The following is a 21,039-nucleotide window of genomic DNA, read 5'->3' as shown; positions in this document are numbered from 1 at the left end:
CAGGGGTTCAGGACATGGAGGGGGGGGGGTGGCAATATGGCAATATACTGTTAATGCATATAATGTTTAAAAATTTTCTTCTGTATTCTCACACATCTGTATAAAAAAACTGACTTATAATTACATTTACCAGGAAGTCCTCTACTGTTTAATTTTCATGTCCCCTGGAGAATGGATTTGACCCGAGGGCAGGGCCAAAATGGATGTATAGGTGTTAATGCCTATAATGTTAAAAAAGTATCTTCTTTACTCCCACACATCTGAAAGGAAAACTGAATTCATGATTTTGTAGACCAGATCTTTAAGTTTTTCGCCAAAATGATAGGTTTCATAGTTCTCTTTGAAAGATTTAAGGCAGGTGGGTGGTCGTCATTACAAATTTATAATTTTTCTACTCCAGAATGAAACCTAATTAATTAAATGCATACATGTATATGAGACTCCTCGACATATGTTTGTGAATGGGTTAGATGCTACTCAGGTGACCGTTAAGGCCAATTGGCCTCTTGTTACTTTTATCTTCAATGTCTGTATAATTCACATTTTAATCTGTGAAACTTAGGTTTTTCTCTGTTAATGTTCATGTTTTTTTTCTGTAAATTTTACAGATTAAAGCGTAAAATTTACAGATTTAAGTAAGAAGTGTACAAATTAAAGCAAGCCATTTACATGGGGCAAATTCAAATACGAATTTTCAAATGGATAACATTAACTGTACATAAATAATATACATTAAAATCTAACCCGACCGGTTTAATATTTAAAAAGTATTGAATACCGTAACCCAATGAGCTGCAATTTCCATGTTGATTTTTTTTTTACGAAAATGTTATTTTCTACTGAAATTAAAAAAAAATATCTTGGTTTTTAAATTTGTGTTGGCCATATTTTGTAGAAAAGGCCGTTAAGAGGCCTTAATTGAAGCAAAGTTGAATTGTTGTTGTCCTGTACAAAAATTGATTTGCTATATATTCTTTTGAAGAAAAATCTTTCCTCTGACAAAAGTTAATGATTTTTTTCAGATCTTATTAATCATGAAAGTTTAAGTTAGTTGCAGACTTATCATACTTGCAGGTTTTTGCAGCAAAATAAAAATCGAAAAAATACAGCTCATATTGCTTTAAAAGGAGGGTAAAGGCACTATCCTCCGCAATGCCCGGATATACAGGCTCCATCAGACTCCATAACAGTGTCACCAAGTGATACTGCTCACACAAATGGACAACCTTAAATTCTGTGTATAGCAAATCATAAATCTACAAACTTCTGTTGTGAATGTATCAATGCACGTAAAAATAGCCAAGAAATAAATTACACACAAATTTTGTATATATTTAACCCATATCCGATGTTTTAATTTGGTAGTGCTTCCGAAAAGAAAGAAAATATATGGTTGCAGGAATTGGTTAGTTAATATAGTGCGGCATAATGTGCCAGCAATTATTGCATTAAATCTTTTCGAAACTGATTTATATTTATATGCTTTCCCAGTGAAAAATTGCTTTTTCAGCCAAAATTTCATGTCCGACGGGCACTGTCAATTCTACTTTCTAAATACTTCCAAGAATATTTTAAGTGAAATAAATCTCTTTGCCTCTCAATAATATGAATTAAATTTCTTTCTAGGTAAATTAGACCATTTGTTCACTGAATATATTACTGTCGAATTATATATCATGATACAACTTTTGCACGTCTTAAACAAGTTATCTGTCATATGAATAAATTTTAAGCACAAATGAAGTATTTAAAATTGTATATATGATTTATTTTACGAAATCAATCCAAACATCCGGTGTCTAGAGTACCATGCTTCAAAGAAAATGATCGTTGTTCGGTATAAGTAGATATCTTTTAATGAGACAAACATTTTGTCATAGTTGTTGTAGAGAGCCAGCAGAGAATAACAAAAAGCTCAGAGTATGGTAAAGTCACATCATACGGGTAGAATGCGCCACTCAACGTAAACGAATCTGTGCATCCAAGGGAGATGAAAAATGAACATTTGAGTTTACAAGCTCCTCTTCTTGACAAAGGGAGGGAGAGGAAAGCGAAGGAACGTTGTCTCTAGTATGCTAGGAACGTCCTATCTTGTTTTGTATGGCCAGTGGTATGCACTCATAGAAGGCGAACTGTAACAAAAGGCATGTTATATAGTACATAAACACCAAATCCAAATGTATACATCCATATAGATACCATTTCAAACAACCTTTTTTTCGAAATTTAAAGACTGTAATGAATGATTAGTAACTTTTGCAGCAAAATTTCATACACTTACATCGTCGATTTTTCCTTGGAGACCATCGTATTTTGGACAATATCCAAGAGAAATCCCCTCTGGACGTGACTGAATATTACCTACGAGATCAAAAGGAAAATAACAAACGGTCAGTCACAAATTTTGAGATATTATTATATTGTAGTTGAAGATCATATTGGCGTTATAACTGAGTCTTTATTATAAGTTACCTCTCATTGGTATTGATGTTTTCTTTTCCCCTTGCCAATTATTCACCATTCCATGCATATCTCTGCCGTTGTATACTAATGTAACTTCATTCCAGCCTTGAACCTATCATTGGGAAAATAAAACGGCACAAACTTTTTAAACGAACAACAATTCTCCTCTCATGCATGAAAACTTCTATTAATTCTTTAATTAAAGAATATAAAATGTTTAAACCAACTTACAATTGGAAGAATAAGTTCACCAGGTTGGTTGCTTCCATCCGTCACTAAAATCATTTTCACATTCCTTTCATTGGCTGCAATATCTATTGACGGATTGTTGCCATGACAATTACCAACCAATGATTGGTAGTGGAAAGGCGCATGCGCCTGACGCTTATGTCGAACAACATTATCTGTAGATCGTTTTTTCCTCAGGAATTCTTCGGCAGCAAGTAATCCAAACATGTCACCCATTCCAAATCCTCCTGAATAATACTCCTGGCTATCCTGTATAGAACTGGTTCCAGAACCACCTGCGAAACCATTAGAGAGACTTTTCAAAATTGAGTCTAATGACTCGGTGGACGAACCACCGGACGAACTCTCGCCAGAATGAGAATCAGACGGGCCGCCGAAGAGCATGTTAGACCAGCCCTCCCCAAACGCCGAGTTCACTCTCTGACTGCTGAAGCCCCCCGACGAAGACGATCCCCCTATCCAAGAAGAACCTGTTTCAAGGAGGTAAGAAAGCAAAGCCAAAGTTATACAACAAGCCTACATACATGTATAGTGTATGATTCCGAATACAGATTTACAACATTTCTAATTCGAAAATATGGTAATATAAACCATGCAAACTACTGAATTTTACAGCTGTTTAGCGTTTATTTATTAGATCTATTTACTAGTATATGTTCTACATTAATATATAGTGTATTTATTAGTAACCTAAATTGTTTTTTTAAAAATATTACATGTAAATTTGAATTGACCAGGCAGAACAGTTAGTTTAGAGATATTTTTGTGGTTAAATAGAAAGTTTTAAAACATATGCTGTTACATTTCCGAGTACTTTCAATTCATTTTAAGGACATTTCTTGAAAAAAGAACAGAAAATTTAATGTCCCTCCATTCCGGCTCAAGCAATAACTTTCGCATGATGGATATAATTATATAAAAGACCATTTAGAAATTTACTTCATCGTTAAAAAATTCGATATATGTTCTTAAATACTATATCAAAACTTAAAGTTTTGTATTTTATACAGGAAGTGGGAAAATATGTTCTCCGTGTGAATAACAAAATTAAAGGCTGAGGCTTTAAACTTGTCGTTTATTAATGCATTATTTGAATGCTTCATAAAAATATTTTAAGCATCAGATAATTAAACTAAAGAAATCATGTTTCTGTGTTCATAAACAATTTTTAATAAAAATATTTTCCCCCTCGCTTTCTTGAGGTAACCCCTGTGGTTATCGTGTCCGGTTCATTTTTAAAACAGCGTGATAAATTTCCGGTTATAATTTTACGCACATCAATGATCATTACCATCGCAACTTGTCGTGCTTTTCCGACAGAGCTCGGAAAAACACCTCGAATGTATAATATAGGCGTCCATGACAACCCCTTTTTAATAAAGAAAAAACTTGATATAGATACATACTATTTTATTATCTGCTGAAGTTTTAGCTTGACCTCGTTAAATTCCATGATATACACTAAAATATACCACAGAAAAATAATACAAGGCTGTCCAGTCGATAACTAGTTGAAGGGAAGCGACTCTATTTTTTCCTAAATATTTAACGTCCGTTAATTGAATGCTTATACATATTAAGTGATTTTCTGAGCTCTGCCGGAAGGGCCAAATAAGTTGCGATTGTAATCATTTAAAGTGACATTTATTTGATTTAAATAATGTTTAAGCATGGTTCGCTTGCTTCAGAAAAATATAAAGCTTATATCAAAAGGAGAGGAAAACCATAAGCGTGTCAAAAAGTTAGAAAATTACTTTACGGAAAAGGGGAAGGTGATACTACACTTGTCTCTACGGTTTCGCCAGCTAGGACCGAAATGTTAATATGTATGATGCAGTTTGATTAAATATATAATTTTAGTGACTGTTAAATGATGTCTTTTTGGTACATTTCCTTTGTTAAGTTGTTTGCGAAAAACAACTTATTAAACTATATCCAAAACTATGAGGGTATCTTCAAGACACTATAAAGCAAAAACTATCTGATCAGTCTTAATAAACTGTGCGGAGTTTTTTTTGTTAAGAAAATATTAAACTCTTTAAAATACGTTTAATAGAAATAGATGTAAACATTATAATTTTTCAGAAATTTCCGAAAATTTTGTGAATTTTTTAGGTCGTGTGAAAAATAACTATAATAATTTTTATGTTTTCTAAAAAGTAAGCCTTTGTTAATTCAATGATTAAAATTATATTTTCTTAATTTATAACTGATCATGATGCATTTTTTGCATAATATAATAAATATTGTGATTATGCTTCATTGTATGAAAAAATTAGCTGTTGAATTTTTGGACCATCTTAGCCGAAGATTACTGAACTAAATGAAACGTGCCAAGGTATAAATATCATGGCTTTTTTAGTAGGTTTATAAGTTGTTTTAACTGTTACACAGTTGTTTGAAATACATTTATGAAAGGCCGTGTCTACCTTAAAATAGAAAAAAAAAATATGTTTGAGGCTTTAGTACGTCAGTAAAATCAATTTTCATAAGAAAAAGGTTTTTATATCTTATCGAGAATTATTCTTTTGCAATGAAATTTAGAAAGTTAAATAATTATTGTTAAATTCATTACTAAAAAGTTAGATTATCAATTTTGAATGAACGGTTTTTAACAAATCCTCAAAATCAACGCACAAAAATGATACATATTTTAAATAAATAAAATTTGAAAGTATGGACTCAAAATGTACAGCTGTTCAACAAATTACTTGCATTAAAATGTTCCGGCGGAAATGTACTTAAAATTTGTAAGCTGCTCACTTTGTAACTATTTAGGATTTTATAAAAAAAATTGTTACATGTGTAGTTCAAGAGGTTTAAAGGAAAAAGGTTAAATAAACGAAACCATTTGAAGAAATTTTAAAGTTGAAATACCATGCATCTGAAAGAAAATGAAACACATATAGGACGTTAAAGTTTCTTTTAGTGAAAAAAACCGACTCATTCATGCATAGAATATTCGGCATGCCATATTCTCTAACTACATCCGCTCCCCTATGATGCTGCGATTTTACCTGAGTCAGCGAAGGGAAACTGAAGCAACCAGCTGACCCACTCACTGTTGTCGAAGTCATGGTCGTCATCACTGACGTCCCATCCGTTCTCCGTTACCGACAGGCGGATTCTGCGCTCTTTCAAATACTTTAGCCAATCATCTTTGCAGGATGTATTGGTAAGGAGAATTTGCATTTCAGTGATAAAATCTACATATTCGGACAATGATTCTGAAAAGTCTTGACGGTCAGACCAAATAAGATTGTTTTGCCACGACAAAATATGTTGCTTGAAGCGAGCAATAAACTCCTTCCATAATTTCATTATGTAATTTTGCCCCAATTTACTAAAACCGTATTTAAGACCGAACCAGCCTGACGGGTAACCGGTGAACAGACGTTTGTGCCAGCCCTCCTCATCATACTCCCAGAAAAACTTCCTCACCACCGAACCAATAGGGCGATTCCAGTGACCTCCAGTGGGCTTGCGTACTATATGCAAATGAGTATACCGTGAACATAAAAAGCAGTACAAGAAAGCATTATCAAAAGCCCAGTGAAACGAAAATTGCAATTCTGTATCATGCATAAATAAATATTTTTTGTGCAAACCAATCTAAATAATATAATGGATAATACTGATAATCGTGTACTACGACTTATGCAACAGCATGCGTATTGTAGAAACAATATCTGACGTTAGTCGTTAGATCATTTCTATGTTTCTAAAGCGCAAGCGGATTGCATTATTCAGCGTAAAGCGGTTTTTTAAAAATCTTCTACTGTGCTAATGTGCAGCGCATGTTAATACTCAGCTAGAGCAAGGCGTAAAGCTTCGGGGGGATGGCTCCAGCAGTCAATGCATACCTCTCATTAAGCGGGCGTAAATATGAACTCTGTCTTACCGACCCTCCAGTTTGAATAGTTCCCTTTACCCGCGAACCACCAGTCATACTGAGCTCGATTGGATGTGGACATCAGCTCATCATATGCAGTAAAGAGCCAATAGACCCACAATTTATTGTCATTGGCGTACCCCTGGCTTAATACATCCCATCCTTCATTTGTGAGTACGATATGACGATTTTTACTTTTCATGCAGCGTAGCCACGATAGGCGCGCACTGGATAATCCCAATATATTGCGCATCTCTTTGATAAGAGATATATAGTTCTTATTTTTGCTTTTACTCCAACATATATATTTTTTCCATCCCCTTTTGCGCACGTTATTTTTCGAAATAAAAAAGCGCCAGAAACGCGCTATTGCCTTGATCCCACTAGGCGCAAAAGGAATACGACTATTTAGCTTCAAACGCGTTGAGTGATGCCACTCTTTTACGCCAAATGATTTGAAAAGCCAATATAGAAACGAGTCTGTGTCGTCCTTTGAAACATTTCTACCACAAAAGCAGTCCCATCCATTGCTTGTAGACGCTATTTTGCACTTATGCGCTTTCAGTAAATTTTTCCATTTATTCTTAACCTCACCAATGATAAGAATATTACGCATTTCTTGCAGAAGTAAAACATAGTTTACTTTGTTTGCGCCCTTGACGTTTCTTAAAGTCCATAATAACTTTTTACCCCATTTCTTTGGAATTTCTTGATTGCGCGCAAGGAATATATCCCAAAGCTTTGAAAGTGACCGTATACCATTCAATGTAAACTTGTTTTCTGATGACGTACCGGTATATGACGAAACATCCGTAATGAACAGCCAATCAATTACTGTTTCTGGTGTTAAGGACATGATGGTGTCGACTGTTGTTACGAGCCAGTAGATGAATCCAGCGATGTCGTTTCGTGTTCCACCTAGCTCTATTTCCCATCCCACAGTGGTCAGCACAAAGTTATATCCGCTGTTTGCCATGAAATCGATGAATTGATTCCTGATCAAATCGTTATCCAACAAATGTCTCATTTCTTGGAAAAGAAGATAATAGTCTTGATGAGTAACTTCTCCGGTGTGTGTCTTTCGGTGTGTCCAGTACAGCACATTGCTCCATGCAGAAACGTCTAGATTAACGTGCGCTAAAAATTGCTCCCAGAGTATTACCAACTGATGTAAACCCGTTGTAGTAAATCCTCTTCTAATATATCGCTCCCAGCTCTGTTTCCCGGGAGTAAAGATCCAATCAATATCGGTGATTGATCGGTTTTCAATACTCTCCACTATGTTGAATAACCAAAATATAAATGCCGAAGCGTCATTGGTCGAACCACCTTTCACAATATCCCATCCCTCCGAGACTAAGACGATATTATAATTGTGTTTTGCAAGGAACTGAAGCCATAAGTTTCTGATATTAGTGTCAGATAATAAATGCTTCATTTCTTTCAAAAGGAGAACGTAATGCTGATTCTGCATGGTATCTGACGGAGAACGTAAAGTCCAGAACATATATTGTCCCCAAGTGTTTTTGTCCAAGTTGGTTTCTACCATGAAAAGGTCCCAAAGGTTCATTAAACTTTGAAGACCGTTCTGCGTTATACTGATCCTGAGATTGTTCAAGCCTTTCCCACTTATTAGCCAGCTGAAATCGGCATCAGGTCCGGATGATTCAATTTCATCAACCGTAGCAAAGAGCCAGAAGATGAACTCGCCGATATTGTTTTGCGACCCACCCTTGACTACATCCCACCCGTTATTTGTGAGAATAATGTTATGGTTGTGTCTTTGTAGGAACTCTATCCAAAGCTGTCGCATGTAGTCATCAGCAAGAACGTGACGCATTTCTCGGAACAATGAAATATAGTCCTGTAGTCCTGGTTTACCGGTGTTGGATCGAAGAGTCCAGAAAAGCACTCGTCCCCATACATTGACGTCAACGTTCGACTCCTGAATAAATCTGGTCCAAAGTTCAGCAAGAGTCTGTACCCCAGTGCTTGTTATTCCTGTTCTCCAGTCTTTTCCAAATATCCAGTCAAAGTCGGCGCCAGCAGTTGAGCTTTCCATTTCATCGACCACTACGAAAAGCCAGGTTATAAACGCTGCGAGGTCATTGCGCGACCCGCCCTTAACTATATCCCAACCGTTATTATTTAGTACTATATTGTAGTTATGTTTTTGTAAGAACTCTTGCCACCTCCTAATCATGCCTTCGTTAGATAAAACATGTCGTAATTCTCTAAGTAATAGGAAGTAATCTTTGTAGCCATTGTTACCACTACGTAATGTCCAGACAAGTTTTTTACCCCACACATTTCTATCTAAAGGATTCTCGGCCATAAATAGTTGCCATAGGTCTGCTAATGTTGTAAAGCCGTTAGTTGTTATTCCTACACGTCCACCATTGTTCCACCCACCTGGACCAAATATCCACTCAAACCCTAGACCGATATCCCAACCGTCTAGTCCTTCTCCCCCTGGGAACCAAGGCCAAGTGATGGATGTACTTGTTCCGGATCCACCGTGGTTGTTGCCAGTCTGAGTAAAAAGCCAGTATAACCATGCACCAACATCATTCTGGTTGCCTCCACGGACGAGTTTCCACCCATTACCAGTTCCGACAAGGTTGATGTCATATTTCTTTAAAAAGTCTAGGAAGTGGTTTCGAACTGTATCGTTTGCTAGTACGTTCCTTAATTCATCGATGAAAATTTCAGTTCTCTGTCCACCTGTTCCTCCGCCAGTGAGAGTCCAAGTAAGATGTGGATGTAAGGAGGACTGCTGGTCTAGTCTGGCGTCTGTTACGTACTCTCTCCAGATGTCTGCAATGTTGTTAACACCTTCGTGCGTGAATCCTCCGTGGTCTGTATGTATTTTTCCTCCTCCCAGTACGTAGTTCAGCCATTCGCCACCTTTGCCACTTTTTACCAGATCTTCTATGTAGCGGAGAAAGTGTGGATGTTTCTTATGAGCCTCACCACCGTGTGTGTAATTTCCAAAGATGGAAACACTCACGTTTCTTCCTTTCAAAAAGTCAAACCACAGATCTTTAATGGTTTTATTACGTCCAAGTACTCCTTCAATTTCACCTAAAAATTCTATTCCGAAGTGTCTATTCTTATCACCATTAAAGGTAATCTTCAAAATGTCTTTCCAATCTCTCGTATTCATTCCATGTTCATTGACAAATATCCTCCAAAGATCAGCTATAAGTTTTCCCATGTTGTGATCAACATTTAATCCAGGGATCCCGCCTTTGTTCCAGTCTTTTTCGTTCAGGTTGAGTGAATTTAGGAATCTCTGCCAGTTGACAAATGCATGCTTATGGTTTCCCCCTGTATGGTCTTTAATCCATTTATTCATGCCCTCAATTCGAAGAAGATTGTATAGAAGTTTTCTAACTTCTTCTGACCCATGAACGTTTCCAATTTTCTGCAATATCTGGTTGATCAAATTAGATCCCTGTCCAGAGAATATAATGCGCAGGATTTGAAGAGCATTTGTTGCATCTGGCATAAATCCTAGATGGTAGAGTAAAGCCTTGAAATCAGGAGAGTTGGCGATCTCAATCATGTGCAGATTCATTTGCTGTGCATTTGTTGAACCCATCAGCTTCCGGAACATTCTTGTAAGTCTGCCTGCATTCCATCCTCCGCCGATTGTAATGTTACGAGTCCATGTCTTGCTTTGTATGTCAAATCTCCAATGTGTCTCGCCCTTCTCATAATGTACAACTCTACCTAAAATATATAATTAAAAGCTCATGGACTTTATGATGATGAAACAATTAATCGTATAAGTAATCGAATATAGAATATTAGTGTACGACGATAGACCAATTACATCTTATAGTAATGGAAGAGAATATAACAAACGGATCATAAAAAGATATATTGTTTTACCTGCGTGGTCTAAACTGTCGGGCCAACGGTCAAACTTGAACTTAAAGCTGATGAGAAGTTTGTTTCCGAGGCTCATATCTGCATACTTGTACAGGGTCAGCGCGCTGTTGCCCGTGAAATGGGCGCTTCCGTAGGGTGTCATGGTAACGTTCCTCACCATCACTGCAGTGTTGGATCCAGACTTGTCCTCCAAATCGACGTCAAAAGGAAGGTAGGCGGACGCTTTACATTGATCTGTTGCAAGAAAAAAAAAGACTAATTGATATATTGTACATTTATGGAAAAATAATACAAAAAATTCATTATATTGTAAGACTTATTTGATTACAAAAATAGTTAAGCACGTTTTGATTTATACAGGGAAAAGAACGTCTTCATATATATACCTCCAGAAAGTACAGGAATTAGTCCCTCCATATCAGGAATACAGGTACAGTATTCTTTGCTGAATATTGTTCCAGGAGAACAATGGCGGACAAGTTTCTGTTGCGGGACATCGTCCATGTAGAATCTCCTATCCCAATGGGCCTGTTTCTTGCACGCTTTAAAATGAAATGAAAAGCAACTTTTTCAAAACATTCTGACATCTTCGTTCATAAAGTCAAACTAATGTAAAATGATTAATTAAACACTTTTTACTTAGTTCTAACTAAATGATTTGGTTAAATTTCTTTAACATAGTATTAATACTCACGTGTATAGATTTTCCCGCCATTCGGAGGACAAGCATCGTTGCATGCCAATCCCCGCATGCATCCCATGCCCTCGACATAGTGGGTCCCAGGAGCGCAGCATGACCCAAGACTGTGACTATCAACACAGATCCAGTACGAACGACAGCGGGATTCCTCCATTCCGTACGTGAATCCATTGGGAGCGCGTAAGCAGGGGTCTGAATATAAAGGAATTGGTTTCATCTTGAGAAATATTTCAAACATATTTGTTTTACCTCCATAACAATGTATTGGTATGTGGTTTATGTCACTTACCCATTGTACAGTGAACATGTATAGATGGGACACACTTTAATTCCTCCTGTTTCCAGAACTCTCCAAATGGACATTGCTTCACGACGCCATGTACATAGCCATTATTTTCCCAGCACTGCACGAACTTGCTGCAGTCTCCGGGGAAGAAGTTGTACCCTGTTCCTCTGTCATAGAGACATCCTGCACACAGACCTACAAGATACGTACAAGAAATTGGCAGTTAAAAACATTGATTTCCACAGACTTGATTACACGTGTTCAAAAGGTCAACAGAAAATGAACACCTACATTGTATTCTAATACTTACTTGTGAAGTTATGCGACGGACGTGGAGGTCTTGTTGTGATCGGGGTCATGATATCTAGGGAAGAAAAATAGAAGGATATGAGAAAATGCATTATTAAAAATCTTCAATAAAAAATCTAGTAATAAATAGAATAAATTTGAATTACTCGTGAATAAGCTTATTTAGCATATCTTGGAAATGTCTTACCATCACATATCAAATGTCGAAGGTTTGGTAAAATAGATTCCAGGCTTCTAGCGTTCGGGGTAAGCATGACGTGTTTTTCACTGGTGGCTGTATTCAGCAGTTCGCCTCTATCCACCAAGTTTCCAACGCCTATAGTATAAAGCTTCACGCCCTCCGTTTTAGCCAGGTCGGTTTCCGCCATTGTAAGACGCCGTGTTGATGTCGGCTCGTTGGTGATCATGACTCCGATCTTTGGAGCTGATGGTCTTCCTTGTTCTCGGAACACCTCTCGCATCATCTTCAAAGCTGTTGTTAGAATAACAAAATTATTAAGAACGTGACACATGTATATACACACTGTTTTTATATTAAAGTATTTTAAACTTTGTTCAACCGACCTGCCGCTACATCTGAACCAGATGATGTCGGTTTCATCATAGAGTTGAAGTAATTCTGCAATTCGAATTTGTCTTTGAATGGCTGTAGACCCACGTGGTCCCCGATGGCGCTGCCGTAGACGAAGGCTCCGTAATGGTGAGCGCTGGGACTGGCGTACATGTTGTTGACCACGGTACTAAGGAATCGCTTACTGTCTGCCCAGCTCTGGTCATCCGTAGACTGGGAACCTTGCAGCATAAACATGATCTCGGCCGGCACGTCGCAATTTGGAACTGAAATATCATATGAAAAAGCAAGGTTTGAATTTTATGATTTATTCATCTACCCTGGAATACTAATATTTGAACGGGGTGATGTTACTGCGTTTGTATTTTACTTTCATCTTTTAATTAACAAATAATGCCGAAAAACAAGTATTTTTAAAAATACATGTACTATTTGTCAATTTTCTTAAATACATTTTTCGTGAATGATTTTTATTTCCGATTTTGAAAAATTGTTTTTGCTGTCAAGTACAAGATTATAAGCACTATTTTAGAATTTCTTTTCTTCAAAAGTTCTATAATTAGCGCACACGATGATTCCTGTGTGATCTTATGGCGGATATTCCGTGACATTTATTTCCTCACGAGACAACATACAAGGAATATTCCTAAAATTGGTCAGGATTCTCCATTAAGCCTGTTTTATATTTCTTTGACACGTGTAATTCTGAATTTGACATTGTTCGATTCAAGAACCTACATTGTTCAGTGGCCATTAAAAATTGGCCTCCCCCATTCAAATCTTTTCTGATAATGTAAAACGCCAGTCTGTCAAGGTAACATTTGTAACGGTGTGTAAATTGCATTTTGTACAGCATACTGCAGTGATAATGGGACGATTTCTTTGATTTGAATAATTTTATATAAAAAACAAGAACATAAGTTACTTTTAAAAAGTGCAAGACATTTCATTATACATGTAGTTGGATGAAGAAAAATTTAATGCAAATTTGATAAAAAAAAAAATGATTCAATAGCATTTCTGTTGATCTGGTAGGCGATATCAAAACAAATGTTATCTGTTTGTTGAAAAGTATAACATCCACAAGAAGTGAAGAAACCGTTCTCATTAAATAGCTTTATAAAGTGAAGATGGTTTTTATTACATGTACACATATATTTTGTTGATTGAGAACACCTCTGCAACACATCACGGGGACTAGTAATTAATTCTTATGAAAGATGAATGTATAAATTAAACATCACAATGAAGCTTGCTTTCCCCTTGTTTGTTGTTTATAAAGATCAAACACTGTCAGCTTAAGAAGAGATCGTGACATTTTGTTTGTAAGGAAGCGGAGGTTGTCTTTGGTGTTAATGCTTAACCTATTTTGACAGATTTAACTCGTAATCTCTTATTTATTGTTACTTGCTTAAACAGTTTATCACAAAAAATGTTGTGTGTTTTTTTTTAATAAACAACCATGAACGAAAAAAATGTGAAATGTTGTACAAATAATTTTGATTTTCCAGATGGTGACACATTTTAAAAATAGTTCATTTATCATTAACTATTACATCAACTTAGTAAAATGAAGAAAAGAAATAAAAACATAAATTACAATTTTTGTCGATAATTTAATAAGCATAAGCTTTTGATAAGTTGATACCTTTAATGAAGATAAAATCAGAACAAGTGTTGTGATAATAGAACTTACTTGGTGTCAGTGTTGTGGTGGCCGGTAGCGGGGTTGTCGTCTGTATAGCTGGTGTGGTGGTGATAACTGCAAAATAGAAAAAAACAATGTGATGTTAGAATCTAGTCTGAAAATAAAGTATATCTGTAGGCAGGAAAAATTAAGTTCACAAAAGTTTTGAAATTACAAAATATCAAAGTTTCGATTTATAAAAAAATAATGGAAAGAGATCTGTCACTATTAAAAAGAAGCTAATAAAATGAAGAAATAAAAAAAAATGTAAATAATTAAATATATTCAAATATGGAGTAATTCTTTGATCCCGAAACGGAATAAGAATGATGGATGTTTTTTAGGGAATCATTAAACTGTGATGATTTTTTAAAATTTTTTTATTTATTAGATTTCTTCCTTTCAAATAAAATTATTATTTAGATTACATAAAAGATGACTGAATTTCTAGTTTATCGCCCACAAACGAAATTAAGAAAATGTCATAACTTGGTATTTGGGATACAATATAAGTATGTGTATAATATTGTTATTTTGATTTCTAACAATCGCGGCGCCTGTGGACATTTTGCACGTGATAACAACAAAAGACCTATGAACACCGGAGCATCAATCTCGACAAATGCTGGGCCAGCCCTGCGTAACCGCTGACCGATCTGACCTTTGGCGCCTAAGTGACAATGAAAAATATCCACCATGTTTAATTGTGACGTTGTCATCCCTCTCCACTGGGCGTAGCTGGATTCTTGCCCACTGTTGCTACTTCCTTCGCATAGTCATACGGGCATTTTCTTTACTTACCCGCAAATTTATCAGTCATACAAGCTAATGGTGTTATTCCCGGGGGCTAACTCTTAAATTTTCACTTTGATAATCTAAATTAAGCACTGCTTATGCAACATCATAGGGAGGTGAAGAAAAAAGTCATCGTCATCATCATTTATTCGTTTTATTTAATGAATAAGTATCAGTTACACGGAAGTGCTCGAAGAAATCTGGTGATGAAGAAATGCAACTAATGCGCAGCGGAAACAAGCAAGATTGATGACAAACTCAACCCTCCTAAACCCTATGACTATGTTGTATGCACTAATTTACACAAGGTCATAATTAGAGAAATGACATTTATTATGATAGACACAGATGACCGAAATTACCTGTTCAACTTAACTAAGTTTATGATGGACAACCTCTATCTATACTTTTACGCTTACACTTGACTGACTTTTAATTAAGTCAAAACCGTTAATATATCACAGAACATTGCCGAGGCACTAAGCGACATTTTTTTCCAAAACGAACTTTTTTCCAAATTTACTTTGAGAAAATTGAATTTTTTGGGCAGTTCTAACAATTATTTTTAAAAAAATGGTCCTAATGCTCTTGAATAAAATCGTAAAAAACAAGCTATCTTATCAAAAATGTTATAGTATTAACTTTTTAAACTGTACATTCGTGCAGTTGATTAACTTACCTTGGCAAATCAAATCTCTAATTGCGATGATGATCCTTTGCAAAGCAGCAAAGTCGGATACCTCAAACAGCTTCCTTTCATTGGTGGCAATCTGTCTCAGTTCGTCTCTGAAGATCTCTGTTCCAACACCGACAGCAATAACCACAATTCCCTCTCGTTTTGCTAGTTCCGCTTCCGCTATTGTCTCCCTTGGCCTGGTGGACCGGCCATCAGTGACGATAACCATGACCTTGGGTGCGTTAGATCGACCTTGTGTTCGGAAGTACTCCCTCATTTTGTTTATTCCCTTAGCAGTATTGGTACCAACCTTCGGCTGCTTCAAGTTTCTGGTAAGAATTGTTAGCAAGGTCTTTGGTTTGAACGGGGTGAAGGGAATGGTTTGACCAATCAGTGTGCTGTATACAATGACACTAGCGTGGATTGTGTCCGGACCGATATCAAGGTTGTTTATCAGGTTGGCAGCAAAGTTCTTCTCTTTGATGAACCCGCGGTCATTGATGCTGTCAGAGCCGTCCAGTAAGATACCAATGTCGGCGGGGACGTTACAGATCAGACCTACAGATTCATTATGTTAAAGCAATTTGACACTAAAAACGTTAGAAGTATTGGTTTTCTTTAAGACAAGTTTCCCTCTTAACTAATGCTTATTTCCTTAATTTACATCTTTTTACCATCAAAGTGAAATAAAGATAAACAAATAAATTTGCTCGAATAGCCTTTCGAAAAGATATTTATAAAGGAAACGTTTTTAACATGTAATAACCAATTTATCATATTTGAAGAGAATTACATAACTAACAGTAGGGGTTTTCAATATATTAGACTTTGTGATCTGTTTTACCGTCTGGTGGTGGCACCCTGGAGGGTGGTGGGGTAGGCATCTCTGTAGTGGTGGTTGTTGAAGTGGTGGTCTTTATCTCTATGATAACAACCGAATAATCAACCAATGTAACACAGTACGTCAAACAAAAAATAACCGTAAAAACTTAGTTACTATCAAACAGCAAAGAACTTTCTTTCAAACTCTCCACAAGACAAGTACCTTGACAGATGAGATCCCTCATGGTGTTGATAATTTCTCCTAGCTTACTGAAATCCCGGACCTCGAAAGCTTGCGTGGGTGAAGACGCCAACTGTCGAAGTTCGTCTTGGAAGATTTCGGTTCCTACTCCAATAGCTATCATTGTAATTCCTTCGGCCTTGGCAAGACTTGCTTCTCGAATGGTCTCTTGCGGCCTAGTTGACCGACCATCAGTAATAACCACCGCCAATTTTGGCGCGAACTGTCGACCTTCCTCCGCCATCATTTTTCTGACCCTCTGTATACCCTTCGCAGTGTTAGTTCCTATTTTTGGTTGTTTCAGACTCTTGGCCAGAATTTTGAGTAGCGGTTTGCCCTTTGCTGGTTGTAGGCCTATAACATCTCCAATCATTGTGGAGAACACTACCATGCCTACATGTATTGCCTCTGGACTGATTTCAAAGTTGTCCACCATGTTGGCGACGAAGGCTTTCTGGCGCATGAAGTCAACGTCACTGATACTGTCGCTACCATCCATGAGGAAAACGATATCGCCAGGAACATTGCAGATCATATCTAAATATATTGATAAAAATTGTTCTAAAAAAAGTATTGTATCATCCGAAATGAAAAATAAGTCGTTCGGTTTGCAGTGTACTTATTAAGCAATTAATAATTGGATATACTCTTTCAATAAAAGCTTGCATTTTGTTGGTGTATGTGTGTGCTTTAATTCTTAAAAAACTCATGTAATGCTTCTAAATGGTAAAATGATACCATGATGTGAGTGGTTATTTTAAGGTGATAATTTACCCTTTGGTGGTGGCACATAGATAGGCGGCTGTGTTGGAATCTTAGGAGTGGTTGTGGTAGTGGTTGTAGTTGTAATGACTGAAGAAAAAACAGAAAACACGGTAGTAAATTCAATTGGATTTCCATTTTATAACAAAGATAAAAAGTTTGACCATAAAAAAACAACCATAACATTGAAACAAACCTTGACAGACCATGTTTCGTATCTCAGAAACCAGCGTGATTAGAGTTCCGAAGGTTGGAGAGGTGAAAACTTTGCTGGGATTAGAGGCAATGCTCCGAAGTTCGTCCTTAAACATATGACCCCCGACTCCTACAGCTAGGACTTTAATGCCCTCGTTTTTAGCCGCATTCGCCTGTAGTTTTGTGTTCCTTGGATTGTCCGAACTTCCGTCCGTGATCACGATAGCGATTTTCGGAACACCTGGTCGACCATCACTTCGGAACTTCTCTCTTACATATTCAATTCCTTTAGCCGTGTTTGTGCTGTCTTTCGGGTGATTAAGAGCACCTGCTAACAGCTTCAGCATGTTTTTGTCTTTGAATGAGTTGAGGCCAATATGATCCCCAATCCGAGAACTGTAGACCACCATTCCAAGATGGATGGCGTCCCGGGCTATGTCGAAATTGTCAATGAGAAGTTGAACAAACTCCTTCATCTTGTACCAGTCACGGTCCTGAATGGAGTCGGAACCGTCAAGCAGGATCATGATGTCAGCGGGGACATAGCAATTTAGTGCTGGAATATCAAGTAAATTAATCATTTGATCAAATTGATTAAATTATAATACGACTTTATTGTTAAGACAAAATTTTAATGATCAGGTTGCTTTATATTCTTGGACTATGTTCGTTTTTAAACATTAATACCTAGTATATCATCATGTAAATATTCAAATCAGAGAGTACATGCTTTGCCATTCATTTTTTTAGTAAAAAAGTTTGCGATAAGTAAAAGACAATGTTTGAAAGTCTTCATTAAAACTGTTTTATGTGTTCGTTAAATACATACACACGAAAACAATTTCATAAGTCTTTTAAAAAGATATTATATATCCAAATTTTTGTAAGTTCTTACACTGTAGGTAGGCATTGTGGACGAACAGGCCCAACAGTGCCAGCAAGATCGGCAGGCGCATGCTTCAGGAACCACTGTAAAATAAGAACCGTGCATCGTGTATATGTCAGATCAGCTGTATATAAATAATAACCATTAAAAATGAACTCAGTTAATTATCAACTTATAACACAATTTTTGCACTTTTTTTCATTAAAACTTCAGGAACACGATGATTTTTGCTTGATTCTCAATTAAATTTTCATGCTGAATTGTGATTTGCCGTGCGTCATCCAAATTGGCTGTTTGGCAGCTATTGACAACGAAAAGTTAGTTTTTGTGCGATTAAAATCGCACGATTGAGATAATTAGAAATGACAACCGTAAATTTCACAAAATTAAGCAATTTTGTCAACAAGCCGCAAGAAAAAAGTCCACTTCACGGCTTGAATCGAGATTAATCAAACTTCTTAAGATGGGCAATAATTACATCATGTTTGATAAGACATCGTGGCCCAATATTACGTGGTTTTGTCACCGTAATACATCCATATAATTAGTATTGTCTTTATCAAAGGCTATTTTAAAAATTCACAAGAATTTACTTAAACATAAATCCAGATATTTGTTGTGTCAATAAAAAAAGAAATTGAAATGACCATTTTAAACATACAAAAAAATACATATATAATATAATTGAAAAAATTTGTAAGATAAAATTTTTAAAGAAAAATTGTTCCTTTCTCCTTGTCTTTGTTACTAGTATATTTGAGAATTAATTTTATTTGGCACTTGTTTTGCTATTTTGTGACTTACCTTCTCAATATTCAAGATGTTTTCGCGACAAAATACCATCCGAATTAGTTTTACTATTGTTTGTTTTGCGGTGCAATATATATGTTAAGTTCGGACGTATACATTGCGTATATGTGATGAGGAATGGGGCCCCCACCTATATATATTAAATGTGTAATTAATATTAACCTTTAAACGTCACCTGGGGTGTTGTTTTCCTAAGCTGAATGATCCCATTAACGCAAACACACGAAATAAACAGCGAAAGATAAAGTGCGCTGAAAAAAGTTTCAAATTTTTTCTCGGCACAATTCTTCAGAGTCGGAATTTTTTTTTTAAATTTATGTAATATTATGATACCTTGATATCGATTTTTTTAAATACTAATATAAAAAAAGAATTTTGAAATAATATCTTACATGTAATAATTTTCATGCATACATACGTGTAAGGCAAATTGAAAAATATGCCGAATTAAATGAATGGAATAACATGTTCAAAAATCATAGTTACGATATATATAGCAGAGATTGAGACTTTTTCCAAAGAACCTAGAAAATACCTGCAACATTGCCGAAATCCGTATAACAAAACACACAAATAAGCCCACATCTTAGAAAAGATAACGGGAAATCAAACTGAGACAAAATAAAAGTCCTACCTGTGTGTAAAAGAAAATGTTCAACACGACATGAAACCTGTTGGTCTGCAAAGAACTTCCGCTGAATTGCCCAGCAAACTACAGTCTGAGCTTTACAAAGCTGAAACACAGAGAGAGATTTTTTTTTCTTCTTTCTTGACTTTACTTTGATGAGAAGATTTTGGTTTGGGGGCAGTGAATTATTTATACTGACATATTCAGCATCGCCGGGAGGAGTCAAGAAATGTCCTGCATGTAGGTGTTTATTCTGTGTCTCACATGAGGGGAGTTTTATAAATGATCGAGTGGCGGGATTCGGCCTCTGGTCTATACACTTTTGTATATGGAGACAAATGAGACTGAAGAGGTACACGTGAGGTAAGGCAGAATCAATGGAAAAAAGAAGAACTCTCCGGACAGTGGAGGTAATTTATGACCCCAGTCACTTTTATTGTTGTCAAGTGACGGATTCCGTGTTATTAATTGATTACATATGTTATGATGTATGGGGGTAATAAATTAAAACCATCATTGTCCATCGCGCTCCATATTGCAGTTATCTTGTCAGACTTGACGTGAACATTCCCTGAAAAAATTCCAGTAAGAAAGATGCTGACTCGAAGTATAATGAATATAGAGAAATGCTCAAACTAGAATATTGAAGAGAAAAAAGATATTCCTAAACCAATCGGCATTTGCTGCAAAGAAATTATAAATGCCTATCTTGCACACTGACAGATTTGCTTTAAATTCTGATTTGGTAATGTTAACTTGAAAGCAACATTTAGGTGCATGTATAAAACACGTAACTAAAACAATTTATCGTTTAGAGCAGAATTTAAAAAAAATTGAAAAAAAACCCCCAATAAAATAGAAACCAAGAGTTAGATTAGATTAAGAAAAATTGCAGAATATTTTCTTCCAGTGTATTTGTATTACTATATTCCATTGTAATTGAGAAACTAACAAAGCTGTATTCTAGAAATTGTAATGGAAATCATTTTATCCACATTTCATATAAAATTTTAAGAAATACATAATTTTTCACTTTTTGGATTAATAATATGCATTAAGTACAGCTTAAATTTATCTGTCTCTGTCAGAAACCTTTCGCTTCTATCAGTTTTGAATTGACACCGAAATCTTAGTCATACCCATCGACAATTAATTAAAAGTTAATTTGGG

At 36.0% G+C, this 21,039-nt stretch overlaps 1 protein-coding gene across 7 annotated transcripts; it reads right to left on the bottom strand.

Annotated features, from left to right (window-relative positions):
• Positions 1-1,746: 1,746 nt before the first annotated feature.
• On the bottom strand, positions 1,747-20,172 carry LOC105319624 (uncharacterized). Of its 7 annotated transcripts, none has more exons than XM_066076800.1 (21): positions 19,876-20,172; positions 18,441-18,514; positions 17,547-18,101; positions 17,363-17,440; positions 16,571-17,125; positions 16,370-16,447; positions 15,529-16,083; positions 14,064-14,129; positions 12,361-12,633; positions 11,984-12,268; positions 11,798-11,851; positions 11,491-11,682; positions 11,196-11,393; positions 10,888-11,043; positions 10,502-10,735; positions 7,397-10,339; positions 5,730-6,200; positions 2,695-3,182; positions 2,473-2,575; positions 2,282-2,361; positions 1,747-2,132 (listed from the first exon to the last, which is right to left on the bottom strand). In XM_066076800.1, the coding sequence occupies exons 2-21, from the start codon at positions 18,499-18,501 to the stop codon at positions 2,076-2,078; spliced, it is 7,482 nt and encodes a 2,493-aa protein (XP_065932872.1). In that variant the 5' UTR covers positions 18,502-18,514; positions 19,876-20,172; the 3' UTR covers positions 1,747-2,075. The 7 variants fall into 7 exon arrangements, with proteins under 7 accessions (XP_065932872.1, XP_011415561.3, XP_065932873.1 ...); XM_011417259.4 differs by having other exon boundaries at positions 9,017-10,339; positions 19,876-20,165; XM_066076801.1 differs by lacking the exon at positions 19,876-20,172 and adding an exon at positions 19,236-19,365.
• Between the last annotated feature and the right edge of the window lie 867 nt (positions 20,173-21,039).

Source organism: Magallana gigas, chromosome 2, assembly GCF_963853765.1.
Source record: "Magallana gigas chromosome 2, xbMagGiga1.1, whole genome shotgun sequence".
Classification (NCBI taxonomy): domain Eukaryota; kingdom Metazoa; phylum Mollusca; class Bivalvia; order Ostreida; family Ostreidae; genus Magallana; species Magallana gigas.
The sequence above is the reverse complement of the archived record's forward strand: the minus strand, read 5'-3'. Positions and strand labels throughout refer to the sequence as shown.

Bases quoted from the DNA above. Each gene is read 5' to 3' on its own strand.
- LOC105319624 (XM_066076800.1), bottom strand. From the start codon at position 18,501: ATGCGCCTGCCGATCTTGCTGGCACTGTTGGGCCTGTTCGTCCACAAT. The intron at 12,634-14,063 runs GTAAGTTCTATT...ATGATATTTCAG, and splicing joins CACCACAACACTGACACCAA to TTCCAAATTGCGACGTGCCG. The intron at 6,201-7,396 runs GTACGTCATCAG...ATTTGCATATAG, and splicing joins GGATGTTTCGTCATATACCG to TACGCAAGCCCACTGGAGGT.